The sequence below is a fragment of the Mesoplodon densirostris genome, chromosome 1, assembly GCF_025265405.1.
Source record: "Mesoplodon densirostris isolate mMesDen1 chromosome 1, mMesDen1 primary haplotype, whole genome shotgun sequence".
Taxonomy (NCBI): Eukaryota; Metazoa; Chordata; class Mammalia; order Artiodactyla; family Ziphiidae; genus Mesoplodon; species Mesoplodon densirostris.
In genome coordinates, this window is record NC_082661.1 from 187,208,037 (window position 1) to 187,227,555 (window position 19,519).

Here is a 19,519-nt window from a genome sequence, read left to right on the forward strand (position 1 = left end):
AACAGTAAATACCAGGAGAGAAAAGAAAAGAAAAGAGTTAGATCTGTCTAGAAACCCTAACTACAAATTTCCCAGAAAGAATACTGAAAATCATAGGGGAAACTTTTCAAAGAAAAAATACAAGAAAATTTCCCAGAGGTAAAAGATATTAGTTTTGTGTTTTAAAAAGTCTACAAGTATACAGCACAAGAGATGAGAAAAAATGAGCATGAAGACAGTTTATCACTATGAAATTTCAAGACACTAGGAACAAAATGATCCTACAAACTTTGAAAGAAAGAAAAAAAAGAGGTCATATAGAAATAATTGAGAATTAGAATAGCAAATGACTTTTCAAGAGCATAACTGGAGTCTAGAAAATAATGGAGCAAGTTTATAAATTCTGAGAAAAATATCTTATAGGTTGGAATGGTATACATACGTGTGTATCCAAATGGTCAAGAGTAAGAGTAGAAGAAAGACTTCTTATATACCCTTATACTTTAACCTCTTATATACTTTTCTTAGGTGTATAGAAGCTTAATTCTTATATAAAATTTTTCCTTTGTATATAGTTTTTTCATGAAATGACTGAAAGATATGCCCTACCAGAATGAATGAATACTCTAAAAGATAAAAAGAATGCAGAAAACAGGAGGTCCAATACAAGAGACATGCAGTAGGAATCCCTTGGAGGATGGTAAAAAGAAGCCCCAGGAAGGAAGCTGTGTACGAGCTCAGGCAGGAGCTAGAACACAGAGAACTCTCTGGGACATGTCTCTAAGAAGACACAAGGACAGGATACTTGAGTGCGTAGCATTTAGAGGAGAAGAGTTTGGGGATGAACTAGTGAAAAGTAGTAGAAAATGATACATAAAAATCAAGACATTCACTAACTCTAGGAGAAACAAAGTTTAGTAAGAAAAGAAACATAAGCAGAGCATGCTAAGTGAATCAACTGTCAAGAGAGACACATGTTGTTAGAATAATATGAACTCTGAATATCAATATCAGTACTGATACACACACACACACACACACACACACAGACACGCACACGCACACACACAAATGAATCTATATATAAAACAGAAAGAGACTCACAGACATAGAAAACAAACTCAAACTTATGGTTACCAAAGAGGAAAGGGAGGGGAGGAGGGATAAATTAAGAGTATGGGATTAACAGATACAAACTACTATACATAAAATAGAAAAGCAACAAAGATTTACTGTATAGCACAGGGACCTACTGATATATTCAATATCTTGTAATAACCTATAACGTAAGATAATCTAAGAAAAAATACATAACTGAATCACTTTGCTGTACACCTGAAACTAACACAATATTGTAACTCAACTATATTTCAATAAAAAAAGAGAATAATAAATAAAAGCAGTTATTTTTGAGATGCAGAGATATGGGAAAAAACCCCACAGGACTACAGCTTTATATAATTCCTGTGAAATGATCTGATCATTGTAACCAGGTATATGCATTAGCTTTGACTAAAAGTTAAGTTAAAACTAAAAAGAGCTAAAGACATTTAAATCCTTTTTTTTTGTCCTCAGTATATGATAGTTAAAATAAACACTTACAGTGGATGTGTACACTCTTGAATATTGCACATTCTTCTAATAGGTTTTGGTTTTTTGTTGGCCTCACAGAAGCTACGATGAACCATTTTATTATCACTTTTCCTACGGCATCCATATTTAGTGTACTGGAAACCTGGTAAGGGAAATAGATTTCTTTGGATTTAATCACTTATTCATTCCATCATACATTGGATCATTCACTCATTCATTCATTTATCAAATATTTATTGAGTCATAAGTCAGGCACTGTTCTAGGTGCTGAAGTTTCAGAAGCAAATTAAATAGTTAAATAAAAATTAAATAAACAAAAATCCTTTATCTTTAATAAATATTACAAAGTATTAAATAGCAACTGCATGCTTGTTAATAAACTAGACCCTGATAAACAGTCTCCTGTGAGAGTCAGATATGAAAACTATGGCGACAATACCCAGTAACATAGGCTTCTACAGAAAAGACATATAGAAAATTGTAGGTCTCTTTGAATGGCTGAAGTACCATATGTGAAGTGGGTGGGAGATGGGAAAGGATCTGTTCTTAAAAGCCTTGAATGCCAGACAAATGTTTGGACTTTATCCAGGGAGTTATTGAAGGTCTCCACAAGCACTGACTTAGACGTTTAAAAAAATATATGTGTATATATTTTTTAATTTTGAAAAATTTCAAATCTACAAAAAAGGTGTAAGGAAAGCACAATGAACATGTTACATGCCTTGCATCTAGATTAACTTTGTGTTACCGTGTCACCATATTTGATATATATTTATATATACATTAATTATAATATATAAGACACATACTATATATACATTTATATATAAAATGTTGCTGAACCATTTGAGAGTAAGTTGCTGACATCCTGATTCTTCACTTCTAAATACCTCAGCTCATAACAAGCACATTCTCTTTCATAACCACAATATAATCTTAAAATCAGAATATTTAACACAAATATAATACTATTATCTAGTATAAAGACGATATTCAAAATTTATCAATTGTCCCTAGAATATTCTTTATAGCAATGTTTTTCCAATCAATGATCATGCACTGCATTTAGTTTTCACAGAATTAGTTAGGAATAATTTCTGAGCCTCTTTTTGTCTTTTAATATTTTTGAAATGTATAAGCCAGCTATTTTGTAAAATGTCCCACAATTTGGGTTTATTTGTCAACTAATGATTAGATTCATTCAGGTTTTCACTTTGGGCAAGAATATTACATAAATTATGTTGTGTCAAATATCATATATTAACGCATATATGTGGAATCTAGAAAATGGTACAGATGAACCGGTTTGCAAGGCAGAAAGAGAGACACAAACGTAGAGAACAAACATACGGACACCAAGGGGGGAAAGGAGGGGTGGGATGAACTGGGAGATTGGGATTGACATATATACACTAACATGTATAAAACAGATAACTAAGGAGAACCTGCTGTATAGCACAGGGAATTCTACTTCACTTCGCTGTACAGTAGAAACTAACACAACAGTGTAAAACAACTATACCCCCGTAAAAAAAAGAATTATGTTGTGTCTTTAGGGTAACACATTAGGAGACTGAAGGATCTGAATCAGGGAAATAATATAATTCTATTCAAATTCATTCATTCATTCATTCATTCATCCATTCAAGAAAGATTACCCTGGAAATAAATGAAGAGAAGAAAATCAAATTTAGTTGGCTAGTTAAGAGACCTTTGCAATAACCTTCCCTTCCAAAGTTGTGAAGGAAACCTGGTGAGGGAGGAATAGATCTGGTAGATATCAAAAAAGTGTTTCTGATAAGTCTTGTGACCAAGTAGATGTTGACAATACAATAGAAGGGAGGATCCAAATTAAATAAGCATCTTGTGATGAATAAAGTGTCATTTAAAATAATTATCTAAAAACATTTTATGCCCCCTCTGGAGAAAAAAAAACATCTTTGAATTTAAAATTATGAAATATTTACCCAGGCATTCCCTATACAAACAACAAAATAATTTCTTGTGCTCAATTAGTCAGTATCCTTGTGAGAGAATTCTGTCTAGGCCAGTTCTATTCTGGAGCATTTGTTGTTCTCAACTAGAGGAATGGATGATGGCAGAGATTGAGAAACTCTGAGAACAGCTTAATGGATCTACTCTAGAGAGAGCAGAGAGGCAGCAGAATGCAGTACAAACATGTATGAAGCCAGACTACCTCCCTGGGTTTGTATCTCATGGCCCCAGGCAAATTACTGATCTTCCCTGTGCTTCAGTTTCCCTATCAGTACGATAGAGGTAATAATAGTACTGACCTCATAGAGCCATTGTGAGCATTCATCATTAATATGTAAAATGGTATCTGGTACATAGTGCAACTAAGAGCTCTTTCATTATTAACACTGAAAAGAAATGCATAGGTATGGAAAGTAAAAGTGGAAAAGAAGAAAGGCAAGAACCAGAGGACACTGAATTTGGGAGAGTCTGGAAAGAGTAAAGTGACTAAGGGTAACACTACATGGATATGAGACAAGGAGGAAAGGCAAGGGTAAAATCCCCTTGGTAGAAGGTCTACCACTGTTATGAATGGATTCCTATCCTTTGTAGGTCCTAAGATTTCAGTCAAAATGCTTTGTATTATTCAGTTTTGGTTATAGTTGGTGTTTCTCAGATTGTGGCCTCAATTAGAGACAATCCTTAAGGCAGAAGGAAGAAGATTGGCTTTTATATGAATTACATTTTAATATAATAAATGTGTTCAGTTGTTACCTCCACCACAGGGTTTGGAACACTGAGACCAGCTCTTCAATGCCCACTCAAAAGTATCTAATTCTTCCTGGATGACATTGTTGTTGTTGATTGTAGGTGCAGAGTCCTCATGGATGATGTACTTATATGTCAGGCTAGAGCGCGTATCATTCTCTTGAGGTATAATCTAACATACACATGAAATAGATATGTAAATCACCTGAGAGAGTTTTAAATTTGAATGAAAAAATTACAAATAGTTCAGAATGTGTATCTTATTAAAATGGGAAGACTTTCAAGTAGTTTCTAAAAATAGAATGTTTTTCTATCACTAAAGTACAGGTATGCCCTGTTTAAGGAAAAAAAAAAAGCAAATATATAAAATATCTTGACATTAAAAAGTAAAAAAAAATCCACTGAAGGGTAAGAAAAAAAATTTGTATTATAAAAATAATAACCTTACAATAAAATTCACCACAAATTTCCTCAAGTTATATATCTCCTGAGTGTACTTAAAAATTGTTTGAAAGACTGTTTTGTTATGATAATAAAGATAATAATGTTCCATCCAGAAAATATAGACATCATGGAAAAATATAAAGAAAATAAAAATCATCCATAATTCCAGTAAACCAGAGAAAACTAAAGTCACTTTTATTATTTTGGGATATAGCCTCAAGATATTTGCATATTATCTCTGTGTGTGTGTGTGTGTGTGTGTGTGTGTGTGTGTACACATACATACTTTTCTGGTCTTGCTTATTTCACTTAATGTGTCACACACATTTCTCAAGACAGTAAATATTCTTTGAAGACATACTTTTAAATGTCAGCATAGTGTTTAATCCTAGTGTGCGTTATTTAATCATATAAATGAATATTTATATTTTATCCCCAGTTTTGTGATGATTTCTGATTCTCTTTAGTGTGCTAAAGGGTACAAACACTTTTTTATAGCTCTCATAATAGACTAGTGAGTAGCTCTTCAGAATAGTTAGAACAATTATTACTTTCATAATGAAAGTATATGACAATGCCCCCATTCAGCACTGCATATTATATCATTTTCCTCTTTGTTAACCGAATGGGCAAAGGATTGTTGTTTTAATTGTTATTTATTTGATAAATAGTAAAGTTTAATTTTCCTGAGTTTATTGGTCACTTGTATTTTGCCCACTATGTGTTTCATGTTCATGTCAGGTCCTCTTTTTTTTTATTGCTATACATACCTTCTTTTCCTAAATAATCTATGCAACAGGAATATTAATCCTTTTTATAAGAAACTTTGCAAACATATTCTGTTTTTTATTTGATTTTTAGTTCATTAGCAAAGTACTCTTTTTTAAAAAAATAGTTTTTACTGACTTTCATGTAGCTTTTATAGGATTATATCAATTACACAAAAGGAGAAACATGTGCAGTTCATTAGTGGTTTCTTTTTTTTTTTCCGGTACGCGGGCCTCTCACTGTTGTGGCCTCTCCCGTTGCGGAGCACAGGCTCCGGACGCGCAGGCTCAGCGGCCATGGCTCCATGGCATGTGGGATCTTCCCGGACCGGGGCACGAACGCGTGTCCCCTGCATTGGCAGGCGGACTCGCAACCACTGCGCCACCAGGAAAGCCCCCATTAGTGTTTTAAACTAAACTTTTAGAAACAGCTTTTGTTTGATACTAAACCCGCTAGGATGAAGGATTTGGTTAGCTGGGTTCTCTTTTTTTCCCCTTAGTCTTTGTTTTTAAAACAGTATTAAAATTGAGCATCAATCCCTATATTGGCCCTTATATGTGGCCAGATGTCTAAGCTTTCAACCCCAGATGGCTTAGCTGCCATACTCTGGGGCTCCGAACCTGGGGTTCCAGTCTTTCAGAGAGGAAAAGAAAGGCCATGATGATGGAGCACAGCTTGTCCATATCCCCTGTCCTAGCTACACATTTCCTTCTTATATCGCCAGCCCACATGGGGTCACATGGGGTCACCTAATATCACTGGCAAAGACTTAAGGCAGGGCTCTGAGGCCAGACACCTGTGCTCCTGGAAAAGAACGCTCTGTCATTACATACGAGTAAAACAGAGCTTCTGATCTCCAATCATTCAAACTTAAAATAATCTAAATAAAAGTTTGATTAATGTATATTTTCCTATAAAGTTATCTAACCTAAGGAAGAGAATGAGAGTCCAGAAATAAGCCCACTTAAATTTGGACAATTAATTTTTGACATAGATGAAAAGGCAATTTAATGGAGAAAGGATAGTTTTTTCAACAAATGGTGCTGGATATTGTGGTGGCTTAAAAAATGTGTCCACAAGTCTTTTGACACTTTCCCTCTCAACAAATGGAGCTTAATTCTTCTCCCCTTCAGTGGGGGGCTGGACTCGGTGACTTACTTCTAGTAAATAGCAGCAGACATGAAAGGATGTCACTTCTAAGATTAGGTTAAGACTGACTTCTGTCTTGCTTGCACTCTCTCACTTTCTCAGTCACTTGAATCACTCACTGTTGGAAGCCAGCTGTCATGTGAAAAGGACACTGAAGCAGCCAGTGGGCTCATGTAGTAAGAAACAGAAGCCTGTCAACCACCATGTGAAGAAGCTTGGGAGCAATCTTCCAAGGCCTTTCAACAACCATGTGACTGAGCTGGGAATTGAAAAGATTCTCCGCATTGGAGCCTTGAGGTGACTGCCGCCAGACCTGAGAGCATCTTCATGAGATGCCCTGAGCCAGAACTAGCCAGGTAAGCTACTACCAGATACCTGACCCAGAGAAACTACGAGATAATACTGTTGCTTGTGTTCAGCCACCAAATTTGGGGTAATTTGTTATGCAACAATAGATAATATGGACATCCATATGCAAAACTAAGAACCTAATAACCTAGACAAAATGTATATAAAAATTAGCTTAAATGGTTCATAAATTTAAATGATTGTAAAATGTAAAACTATAAAACTTACCAAAAAAAGAAAATATTTTGACCTTGGATTAGGCAAAAAAAAAAAAATCTTATATAATAAGAAAGTCTTGATCCATAAAAGGAAAAATTGATAAACTGGACTTCAATAAAGTTAAAATATTTTCTTTGTGAAAGACACTACTAAGAGAAGGAAAAGAAACTACAGAGTAGAAGAAAATATTTGAAGGCCACATTTCACAGAGGACTTATATATTGAGCGTATATAAAGAACTCTGAAAACTTAAAAACAAAAAAGCAACCTACTTTAACAATGGGCAAAAGATTTGAACAGAGACTTTATCAATGAGAAATAATTTTCAAATTTAAAAAAAGACTTAGAACTGAGTGGGAAGATTTGATTTTAGATTAGTATAATATTTTTATAGGGAATCCAATAAATACTGGTATACAGAATCTCACAATATTCAAATTAAGTTGATGGCTTCTGCTTTCGTCCATGAGGAAGTAATAGAGTTGCCTTCCAGAAATTAAAAACAATAAAACTGGATAGAATATTTGAGCGAATTTTTTCTGCAATGAATAAGATGGCAAAGGGCAATGATCCCTGTGAGAAGAGTAACATGCCAGGCGGGTCCTGGCTTCCTGACAGGGCCAGGTCTGGACCCTGATACTGGGAGCTGGAACCCAAACCAAGACAGCAGTCTCAGTGAACTGAGGAGGAGGGTGGAGTTCTGGAACTTTCAGGGCAGGGCACTAAAGAAAAGGGGGCTACATGGAGGGTGGTCCAGAAAGCTGCATGGGTCTGAGACTGAGGGCTGGTCTGTGCATGCCCAGGCCAAGACACCATGCCGTCTGTGAATGAGTGGCTGCTGCAGGGCTGACAGCAGGACAGAGATACCTGAGGACAGGCAGGGCTGAGGGCCCTAGGTGTTCTTATGGCCTCCCTAACACTTCAGGTATTCAGTTAAGGCACCAGAAAGCCATGCCATAAAAATAAGAACAAAATTGAAATACACCAGCCCTTAGAAAGGATAAACCAAGCCTCAAAGGATTAGTGGGAATGGACAACAAATTAAGTACCAGACAGAATAAAACCTAGTGCTTTTAAGGAAGGCAACATAAACCAAATGCCCTACAACTTATCATCTATACTGCTCAGTGTACAATAAAAAAGTGTAAGAAGTATGAAAATGTGAACCATAATCAAGAAAAGAAAAAGCAGCCCACAGAAGCAGACAGTATGAAATCTCAGGACTTAGAGGAAAAGTTGGACATAATGAGTGAAAATACATGGACATCTCAGCAGAGAAATGAAAATTATAAAAAAAGAAAAAAGAACCGAATGGAAATGCTAGAAAACAAAAGTACACCATCTGACATGTAAACTTTACTGGATGGGCTCAGTGACAGATTGGAGACCACATAAGACAGTCAGTGAACTTGAACACAGTTCAACAGAAATTATCCAATTTGAAGGACAGAGAAAAGACAAAGATTACAAAAGGATGAACAAAGTCTAAGACACTTGTGGAACAATTTCAACTGGTTTAACATACACGTAAATGAGTCCCAGGAATAGAAAAGAAAGAGATGGGGGAAAAAACATAAACTTGAAGACATAATGGAAAATTTACCTCAATTTGGTGAAAAACATCAACCTACAGAGCCAAGATGCTTGGTGAACCCCAAGCCAGATACATACAAAGAACATCACAAACTAAGCATGTCGCAGACAAACTACGAAACAAACAAACCAAACCAAAACAAAAAGATAAGGAGAAAATTGTAAAATGCAGCCAGAGAAAACTGACACATTAAATGCACAGCAGCAACCAAAATGAGGTTGACTTCTCATCATAAATAACAGCTTCAAGAAGACAAATGCTACATAAATGAGTCAAAGACAGCTCCTGTATATTGGGCCCTAGGTCGCTTATTTATTCACAGCAAGTTGAGACCCACCCATTAGCTCTAAAGCCAGCTGGCACCAAACTCAGATTTTCATATATCCAGTTGTTTTAAATGTAGCCCCCAAAAGTAAATTTCTAGCCGTCTGGAGCCTGCTTGCTGTGCACCCCAAATCCACTAATTATAAATAAGACTTTGTGGCTATCAGGACCCCAAGCTGCTGCTGCTAACTTTTGGAGTTCTCAGACCCAGAGTCTCCCTGCTGTGCTTCTGAGTGACATCACCTAGACACATAAACCCATTCTCGAGTTCCCCTTCCCTCACGAGTTACCTTGCCCTTGTCTCCCTCCTGATGGTGGCCCCATAAGCAAACCTGCTAAGGCATCACCCAAACAATATGTGTGGATGCTACTGCCACCTCATGGTCATATCTATTTCCTAGATCAGCCTCCAAATTCCTGGAACTCCCTACAACAGAAAAACATCTTTAAAGTGCTGAGAGAGAAAACAAAACAAAACAAAAACTAGCCACCCCCAATTTTATATCTAGTGAAGATATCCTTTAAGAATGAGGGTGAAATAAAGATGTTTTCAGAGAATTGAAAGCTGAGAGAATAATTTGCTAGCATGCATACCTGCACCACGAGAAATGCTAAGGGAAGTTCTTTATATTGAAGGTAAAAGATACTAGATGGAAAATCAGATTTACAGAGAAAAACGAAGAGCATCAGAGATGGTAAATATGTAGCTAAATATAAAAATCTATTTTTTTCTCTTCTTGTCTTTAAAACATAACTGATTACTAAAATCAAAAATCACAATACTGTATTATTTGGTTTATAACATATATATAATAAAATATATGACAAAACTGCCAAAGGAATAAAGAGGGAAGGATACATGGAATTATAAAAAACAAGCAAGGTAAACATGTTTTGAGATAAATTAATTATAAAAGTATAAACTAAACCAACTACATAGTGAGACTGTAATGCCACATACCAAGACAATAACAGGATCATGTAAAGGTCCATCGGTGTGAAGAGTTTCAATGTCATCTTCAATGTTATAATCCCATTCCACGCCAAGATCTATGAAGGTCTTCGACTTGGCTTCCTCCCCTTTGCCATTTAAAATATAGTGGCCTGTAGCCTGATTCTTAATTGCTGAAGGATGAAAAATGAGTAACCGGCATACATTTTATTTTATCATATTACAGCTTTGAAGATCCATATTAAGTCTATCCCCTTCTATAAATGAAAGACCATATTTATGAGCATCAAAGCAATCAAAATGAGTGTTACTTCTGATAGGACTCCTACTTCATTCATTAGGCATTCAAAATTCTCAAGAAGAATTCCTAACCAGTTAAAAACAGTGGCAAGATGGTTAAATAAGAAATAAAAATTAACAAATATTCCCATTTGAAAACAGTGCTGAAGAGGTCAACAGTTTCTAACCCATTGATCATATACATTTCCTTAGGAAGGTGGAAATATTTTAAAAGTAATGGCTATTTCCACAACAATTAATACAAATGATTTATGCTAGGACAGAATATAATATAATGTCTTTTTTTTTTTTTTACTGTATATCTCTTTCAAGTTAAGGCAAAATATTATAGGTACTCAAAATAGTTGAACTAATTTTTAGGCCAACAAACAATTAGTCCTTATGACTATAAAATTCTAAGGTCACATTACCTACTTATATGACCGGGAAAAGCTCTTTACTGGTGATAGAATTTGTAATATACTATAGATATACTATACATTATAAAATAAAATGCTTTCTCTAATGGATAAAAAATAATAAACGGGATTTTAAAGTTTGGAGGTACATCGGCATTTAATGATGTTAGGAAATAAAATTTCAAAAGTTGTTACCACTACCGAAAATGTGCAGAAAACATGAGTAATTTTAGTTAAATGCATTTATTCCCCTTGAAATTTTTAAACTAGTCTAATTTTTCCAAGGAGAATAATCTGAATTCTAGAATGAAAAGTAGGGAATTTCAGTTACTGGAGAAAGAAATACAGCTAGACAGCAGAGACTATTTTGGAACCTAGTAGTGAATATACTTAATACCAAAAAGAAAAAAATTCTACGAAACACCATGAAACAATCCATTTTTTAAGTTACAAAAGTTTAGAAAAGTAATATACTATAAATAATCATAGGTTTGACAGAGGTGTCAGTTTCAGAAATCTTCTTAGTGTTTTTATAGCTCAAGGAATATGTGAAAGCTATGTTAACATTTGTACATTCACTTTGAATACAAACCCCTTTAGAGTGACATTTCTACATGATCCTCTCATAAAGGAGGAAAAGAATCTTCTTTTAGAAATTATAAACAGGATACTTTGCAGATAATAAACAGAAAACATGCAGAAAATGAATCTGCATGTGCCAGTCAGAAACTGGACACATAACAGATATCAGGAAAATTTTTATTGGACTAGTAAAATCCAGATGTGGTTGCTTTTCAGTCAAAGAACTTAAAATGCACTAAAAAAAGAGGCATGCAGTATGGCACCAACCAAAATATCAGAACTAATTTGTCAACATAAATATGGCAAATTTTTCTGATATTAATCTTAATTTAGTGCATTTTATTAACATTTATTTTTCTCATCTCCTAATACAGAGCAAAAATGCATAACAAATTCAAACTTGTGAAATTATTTTTTTCCCTCATGTCATGATGAACCAACCCAGGTTGCACCAAAAATTAAAACTCTAGTTTTGAATATTTCTTATTTTAGAGAAAGAATAGTTGGGAGAAATGACCAACAAAAACCACATAATAATGCATTTACATATAATTTTGAATTTACGTGTATATATAGATAGAGATACATACATATGTATCTCTATCTATATATTATTTCTTTGACATTTCTATGTTTTCAGTGCATGTTAAAGCAGAGCCAGCAGACAGAAACACTTACCAAGAATATGAGGAGAAGCCTCGTCTTCTTGGATTAACACATGTCTAGCACCAGGGGGTATATCAAACATCTTAAGGTACCCTTTGCATGTGTAGTAAATATTGGAGGGAGCAAAGAAGAAAACAAAAGCAACAACCATGGTTAGTCAGGCATTACATTCTAACTGCTCCTGGGTGCAGAAGAGGGCATCCATAAACCGAAAGAAGCAGTTTCAGAAATTAATTTCAAAGCATTGGTAGCTTTTGTGACATCTGGCATAAGATCAGAGGAATCTTTTTTTTAATTAAGTTGAGGAAAAAAAATTAATCTAGTTTCTAACCCATTAGTCACTTATTTTGTGCTGATCTACAAATTGTGTCAACAATAATTCAGGCAAATACTATAATCTCTTGTGTCTCTCTTTTAGTTTTCTAAACCAAGCTTTTGTACAGGGGTCCATTTTTAGTGCAATTAGTTGGTGAACTTCTTGAGATATTTTATCTGTCTATATACTATTTTAAAAGCCTAAGTGGCAAGTATAAACAGCTAAACTTCTAATTAATGAAATATCTTCAGATTTAAACACCTGCTTTATTCTAAAGAAATTACAAAAGAAAAACCAATGAGTAGCTTTCATTTATATTGTGATCAGCAATTAATTTGAAAGCTTTAAACAAGTTTTAAAGGGGAATGTTTTAAAATATGTGCTGTAGATTTGGTTGGAATATGTCTGCAGGTTATGTTGTGCATTGCCTCTACACGTACCCTAAGTTCAATCTTCTAATTGAGAAATCACAAAACCAATATGCTGAATAGTTTGTCTTGGGTTTTAAAATCACATATCAATCATATTGCAGTCATTGTCTTATATAACAAACTTTCTTAGTATTATCATGTGTCCTAAAAATTATCTTAAGATCATTTAGAATTAAGATCCTAACCATAAATCAACAATAATCAGGGCAAATAGAGAAACCAAGATGTTTTACCTCGCTTGTAAGAAAATGAATATAGGAAGATTATGCAACTTATACACCTTCATTACATCATGAAACCTATAATTCATATATTACAATTATTGACAGAAATTCTGTTATAAATACAAAATTGCTTATGGAATCAGAAAGAAATCTGTTTTTCTGTCATTTCCTATATGGACAATTATTACCTTTGTGTAGATTTACCTAACTCTTTTACAATATTTTTAGTGTCTTAACTAAACGGAGTGGTCATTTTGGGGTCAGGCTTTTCAGCACCTGAAATGTACCATGTTTGCCTGAGTGCAATAGCTGGAAGTAACATGCTGAAGATGCCAAGTGTAGCAAAACAGCTTGATGCCATTTATGGATGCCCATCTTTCTGCAGTTTGCTACAACTTACCCAGTACATTTTTAGCTTCCCTTGTTTCAGCAAGAGAAATATTACGAGCTCCTTTGGGTAAAGTGAAGGCGCCTCTCATCTTCCCTTAAATAGAATGTCTTTAATTAGTGGAGGGTTCATGTTTATCAAAGTCTTGCTGTTTCATTGACTATACTATAAACTATATATATTTTATTAGGTAATATATAAAATATGTTCCATAATTTTATATGTTGAAGTCAAAATGCATTTATAACAGTTAGCTAATGCCAGTAAACTGTTAATAGTCAATGAAAGTAAGACTAAGCGTGAATGAGAAATGATATAGGGGATTTGAAGTTGAATACTTGCAGATTTCATTTTCCAGCAACTTGAATTCTTTACGGCACCTCTTGCTTAAATTTTTCCCTGTTGGAAAAGGTTAATTAGTCTATTGAATAACTACGATGATAACATTAGTTCAAAGAAATGGATGTTAGATTATCTTCAAACAGTTTGAATCTGTATGACTGATTAAAGCTTTCTTCTCTTCTTCAGAACTTGATTCACAGGTTTAGCATAATTTTTGAGGTACCTGAAAAAAAGTATCACTGCCTTTTATTACACATAACATAGAATGGATAATAATGGTAAAAACCATTTTCGTTACATTCATTCACTCTGGGAATAAAACAAATTAATTATTTTACACCTAAACGAACAATACATAACTGCAATAAAGAAAGCACGGTAAATTATTTCACATTAAGATGGAGAAAATCACATTACTCCACCAAAACCATTGTATATGTATATAATTCTAATTCTGTTTGCTTTATTAAATAATACAATCAGTCAGAAATGGCAATATTTGATTTTTAACAATTTTCAAAGTACAAAGCATAGTAAATTATCACACAGGAATAGCAAAGATATCAGTAACTAGAGTAGGGAATGCTTAAGAAAAACACATTAGAATATAGTCACCTACCTCTGCCTAGCACTAAATATATCAAAGAGCAAAGCTGATATGTGTGGAAATGGCTTGAGCTGCGTACCTGGGGTATAATGGGAGTAAAAAGAACTAAGAGAATTACTCTATTTGGATAAAGAACAGTTTTTTTATACTTCTCATTTTTCTAAAAGGAAAAATTAGCACTATGACAATGTGCTCAAAGTAAACCAAATCTTTGTTTTTGTTTTGTTTTATCTTGTTTTCTGTTATTATTCTATAAGAGACTATATCTTGGATGTAAAAGAAGCTTTTCAAGGGAAGCCTCACATTAAATTTATCTTTAAATGCTGAATTCTCAGAGACATTTGTCTAATAAATTTGTGGAATAACTGAATAATATTTGTTACAAATTTAAAGAAATTATTCAGTAATCAATGTTTATATCTGTCTTATGAAAATTCCAATGAATTATTATGAAAATACTAATAATTTTGCATATTATTTGCTTTTGGTTCCATCTGACGAACCTTCACCACATGCCTGAGTCCAGGCCATTGACTGTGTAACAAGCCGAGAAATTCAAACACATAAGCAATTATACCTCAGGTTATTTTTTGGTTGTATGTACCTCAAACTTGTTTAATATAAAATTGTAAATATCATGTGACATATAGACCCTAGATTTATAGATTTATAAATAGGATAAATTTGTTCACTTATAAAAGAAGCAAAATGAATGTAATATTTTTAAAGTTGTATTTAAAGTTTTATAAAATTTTTAACTTCTGATCAATAATTTATGTACAACAGAAAATTCAAAATAAGCATTAATTTTAATAATTAGGTTTAATGCAGTTTATTAAGGACACAGAATTAAACGAAACACAGATTTTAACTAACTACTATAATTGATATTGGTTTTATTTGTTCCTTATCTACATTTAGTAGATTTATTTTTTATCATGGATACTATGAAGTATGAATTGTCAAAGTTGTTAAAATAATTCCTTAAAAGGTAATCTGAATAAAAATAAATCAGCAGCTAATTTTTTAATGCTTATAGAGAAAGTGCGGCATTCCTAAAAGAAGTCTCAGACAAATGCAAATCATGGAGAAGGATACTGAATTCATGAGAGACCTCATCTTACCAAGCTTCCTGGGTGTTCTGGTAAACGTCCCCTTCACGGTTCGACAATGGGAATTATCTCCTCCACAGACCCCACACTTATCCTCAACCTTGTTAGAACCGATTTCTTTATCACAGCCCACTTTCTGGGGAGAGAAGATATTAAATGTAGCTAATTTTAACGTGCCAAGTAAAGGTCAGCATCCTGGAGAATGATACACCATTTGTTTCATCATGGGCCCACAGACCAAAATTCCTCTCTAGCTCTGATTTTTAATCACTCAGTCTTTTAAAGAACTACTATAAAATAAAATGACTTGTACTCTGGGCAGTAAAGTATAAATTTCCCTCGGTCTAATGAAGTGATTCCCCCGTCATACATAGGCAATCATCAAACATTTATGGAACGCAGAAGTTGTAGCTGATGCTGAGGAGACAAAATTAAGAGATGTTTCTCCCTTGTTGCCTTCATATTTATAAAGATGAATACTAAAATAGTGAGTTGTCTATTAGTACAGACTTTACAAGTTGGTAAGGGATGTGAGACAAAACATCACAGATGTAGTGGAGATTTTCATAGTGCCCTGAAGGAACAGACGGTGTGGAAAGGCAATTCAAGAATAAAAAGGGATTAAAACAGAGCCATAGAAGTCATCAAAAGTGGGTTCAGATAATAATATGTGAACCATACCTAAACTAATGGAAAGTTAGTGTTGTATGGTGGTGAAGAATAGTGAAAGATCTGCAAATCACAGGCTGTGGAAGGCGTTGAATATCAGGAAGAGTTTATATTTTCACATTAATTTAACAGGGAACTACTGAAAAGTTTTCTGAACTGGGGTAGGTCCTTAATATAAATCAGTGTTGGATAATGATAATGATACTGCACTCATAAGTTTGGGATGAAAGTGAGCAGAGAAAATAATGACAACATATACATTTAATGCACCAGATACTGTGGGAGGTGAAAGATGAATAAAACACAGATTCTACTTTAGGGAAATTTTAGTTCAGCTATGAGGCATCTGTGAATTTGAGATTCTTTTATATAACACTTTAGTTGTGCTGAAGTGAAAACAAGTCAAACAGGAGCAATGTGTTCGGTTAATAAGGATAATTTCTTATCACTTTAACCTGTGAACATGAACAAAAAGTAAACTGCATTAAAAAAAAGATTAAATGGGCAAAAGACAGTTTTTGCATCGTCACTAGTACTTCTGTTCTGATGTGGAACTCAGTGTTTAAACTTAGAATTAATTGGAAGTTGAGACAGGGAGAAAGAGAAGTTTCTATCATCTTTTAAACAAATGATAAAACACATTTAGCATTGAATTTTTTAAAAAGACTTGGTATTGTATTAGTGGATGGCTACTATAATATACTCAAAGCCAAGGCATGGTTCCCAAGTTGTATTCCCAGCCTTGAGATATCAGAGGAGGCCGCCAAAAATGCATTTGGCTGGAAATTAGGAAAACTAATTAAATCTTGATTTTGCCAGTGACCAAAGTTTGATTCGATTAATTGCAATTTCTTCCCAATTTAGCTTAGCTACTGATCTATTCATAGATTCTCATTGTAATGTGATCTCAGATAAGAAAGAGTTAAAATTTTTTTGAAAATATGCAGATGAGTGAAAGGAAAAGTAGAATTGCACACTACCGTATGAAGCTTTGGGGGAAGCAATCTGAACTCACCACACACTCTCCGCGCACACATATGCTGTATGGGTCTTTGTAAGAGCAGCGCGTTCCGTCATGCACCAGCTGTTTCATATAAGCAACATCTCCAGTCTCTTTGGATTGACAGTAAAGGTGGCATCTTTTCTTGGCTGCATAAGATGGAGGATTAAGTCGACTATGTAAAATGGTATATTTGAACAGTATAGTTTATTTTGTTTGTAAAATACACAGTTTCAATGTGGTTTCCTGAAAACAAATTGTATAAATAAATAAAGAGTAGGGGAAAAGTATGCATACTTGGCATATTTGTTTAAACCAGGGTGACCCTACGCTTTGACATCTAAACTGGGATAATTCTGACAGTGAAAAGGGGCTCTATTAATAATATACACAGGGACAATAGGTATAAACTGGGACTGTCCCAGGCAACGCAGGTCGTATGGCTGGCTACCCTAGATTTAACCACAGCTGTTCAATAAATTTCATTCAGCATCATTTTAGTTTTAGTGACACTTAGAGCACTGAAAGGGTTTCTCCTTTGTTTGACTCAAAGGCCTAGTAGTATAGTTTTTGCTTCTTGTAGGATCTCATTAATTAAATCTAAGTTATGTGACTCACTTCCCCCAAATAAATCAAAATAATGCATTGCAATTTTGAATTCCTACACATATGCATCTTTCCTTTAAAGCAGCTTTTAAACTGAACTCAGCAGTGTATTATATCACACAATAATTCTGTAACTACTTTTTATTCACTCAAGTAAGAAATATGTCAAGAAGTTCCCATTTGAACAGATTTAACTGAAAATTCAGGGGTAAGAAGTGAAACGTGACAAGGGAATTTCCAAGTGTATTTCTTGATAACCAGTGTACGGTACAAAAGTAAAAGGTTATGAAGTGCCCTCTGTTATTAAATAATGGTCTTTGTCTTATTCCTGACTTGACTGTAAAATAACTATATTTTTCTCTAGTTATTCAGAAAGGAAGGATAACAATATTCCAGAAGCATTTCCTAGTAGAGGGATTTCAGTTGCATGAGGGGACTCAACATCTCTCCCAGGCATTGCTTTCTACTTGTCTTTCCAGTAGTGACAGTGGCAGTGCTGCGTCCCAGGAGCTATTCCATAATTCTCACCTCTCTAGAGAAAGGCGTGTGTTAGCCTTATTCTTGGAAACCCAGGAGGACCTACCCCTATAAGCACCAAGTTTTCTAAGTTACCAAGTAGAGATCAAGAGTCCAAGGGATTGCGTGTTGACAAAGCTTAAGCTCTAAGTAACCATCCACACAGCAGGAAAAGCGAGGGCATCTTACTCACAGTCAGGATGTTCATATGGCAACCAGTGGTGTTTGGTATTCTGGTATTCAAAGTGGGAGTTACGCTGCTGGCACTGCTGGGCTCTGAAGTCCTCAAAGTGTTTTTGGCATTCTTCTGTATTACAAAGCTGGTACTCAAAATTAACACCAGGACAATCCTGACCACCATTGATGGGCCTAAAGAAAAGACAACATTTAAAAAGGCCTTTTGGCACTGGTCCAGCAGCTGAAGCTTGCCGACACAGTGCTGGAGGACAGAAAGCCAAGGCTTCTGAGCTGCCAGCACAAAGTGAATGAACTCATACTTTCTAATTTCAATCCCTTTCCAAAAGCACTATCCTCTCCCTACTGAGGTTTGGTGGCGGGAATTCCCAAACTCAACTTAAGTCAGTATATTTTAAAGCAGTGCATTTTTCAAACAGTGTATTTTAAATGCACAGCAAAAGTATACAAAGAAACAAAAAACAGGTATATGGTCCCAGGAAAATTATATTTTATATCATGTATAAAACATGTAGAAGCAACCCAAAGAAACGCTGATCACAGCTCTATGCCTCTGTTTCCTAATATGTAAAATGAAAATAATAATCTAATCTTCCTTAGGGAAACACCATGAGGATTAAATGAGTCAGCATGTTTAAAACACTTAGAACAGAGTGTGGCTCGCAGTGAACCCTCGCTGTTCTAACTACTTTAAGGATAGCTTTTCCCCCAACAGTTCCTCGGCCTTCTTTACTATCTTCCCGCCACCCAGCTCTGAAGCATTCTTCTCCTAACTCGGAAGTGAGGGAGCCTCTGGTTGGTGTTGCTCCTGCCGGCAGGCCTGTCCTTCCTCCAGCGGGTCTCACAGCCTCGGTGCCCAGGTCCTAAGAGCACAGCCATCTGCTTTCCCCGCTCAGCTCCTTAATCCTCCTAAACAGCAATTTCTTGAACAGTTTCTAATCTTAACCATGGACTACTCTTCACAAGATTGATAAATGGGGATTTACCCAAAATAGATACTTAAACCGTTAGTTTTCATGTTCTGTGTTTTACATGTACTTCAAGAAACAGAGCAT

The 19,519-nt window shown here is 34.8% G+C and overlaps 1 protein-coding gene across 2 annotated transcripts in view; it reads right to left on the reverse strand.

Moving 5' to 3' along the window:
* ADAMTS3 (ADAM metallopeptidase with thrombospondin type 1 motif 3) overlaps positions 1–19,519 on the reverse strand; it is a 306,795-nt gene that overhangs the window by 9,305 nt on the left and 277,971 nt on the right. For both annotated transcript variants that reach the window (XM_060092563.1, XM_060092568.1), the window contains exons 13-19: positions 18,463–18,638; positions 17,163–17,296; positions 15,491–15,614; positions 12,071–12,151; positions 10,122–10,285; positions 4,321–4,486; positions 1,582–1,714 (exon numbers count right to left, since the gene is read on the reverse strand). In XM_060092563.1, the coding sequence (XP_059948546.1) occupies positions 1,582–1,714; positions 4,321–4,486; positions 10,122–10,285; positions 12,071–12,151; positions 15,491–15,614; positions 17,163–17,296; positions 18,463–18,638 (978 nt within the window). The remainder of the gene's footprint in view (positions 1–1,581; positions 1,715–4,320; positions 4,487–10,121; positions 10,286–12,070; positions 12,152–15,490; positions 15,615–17,162; positions 17,297–18,462; positions 18,639–19,519) is intronic.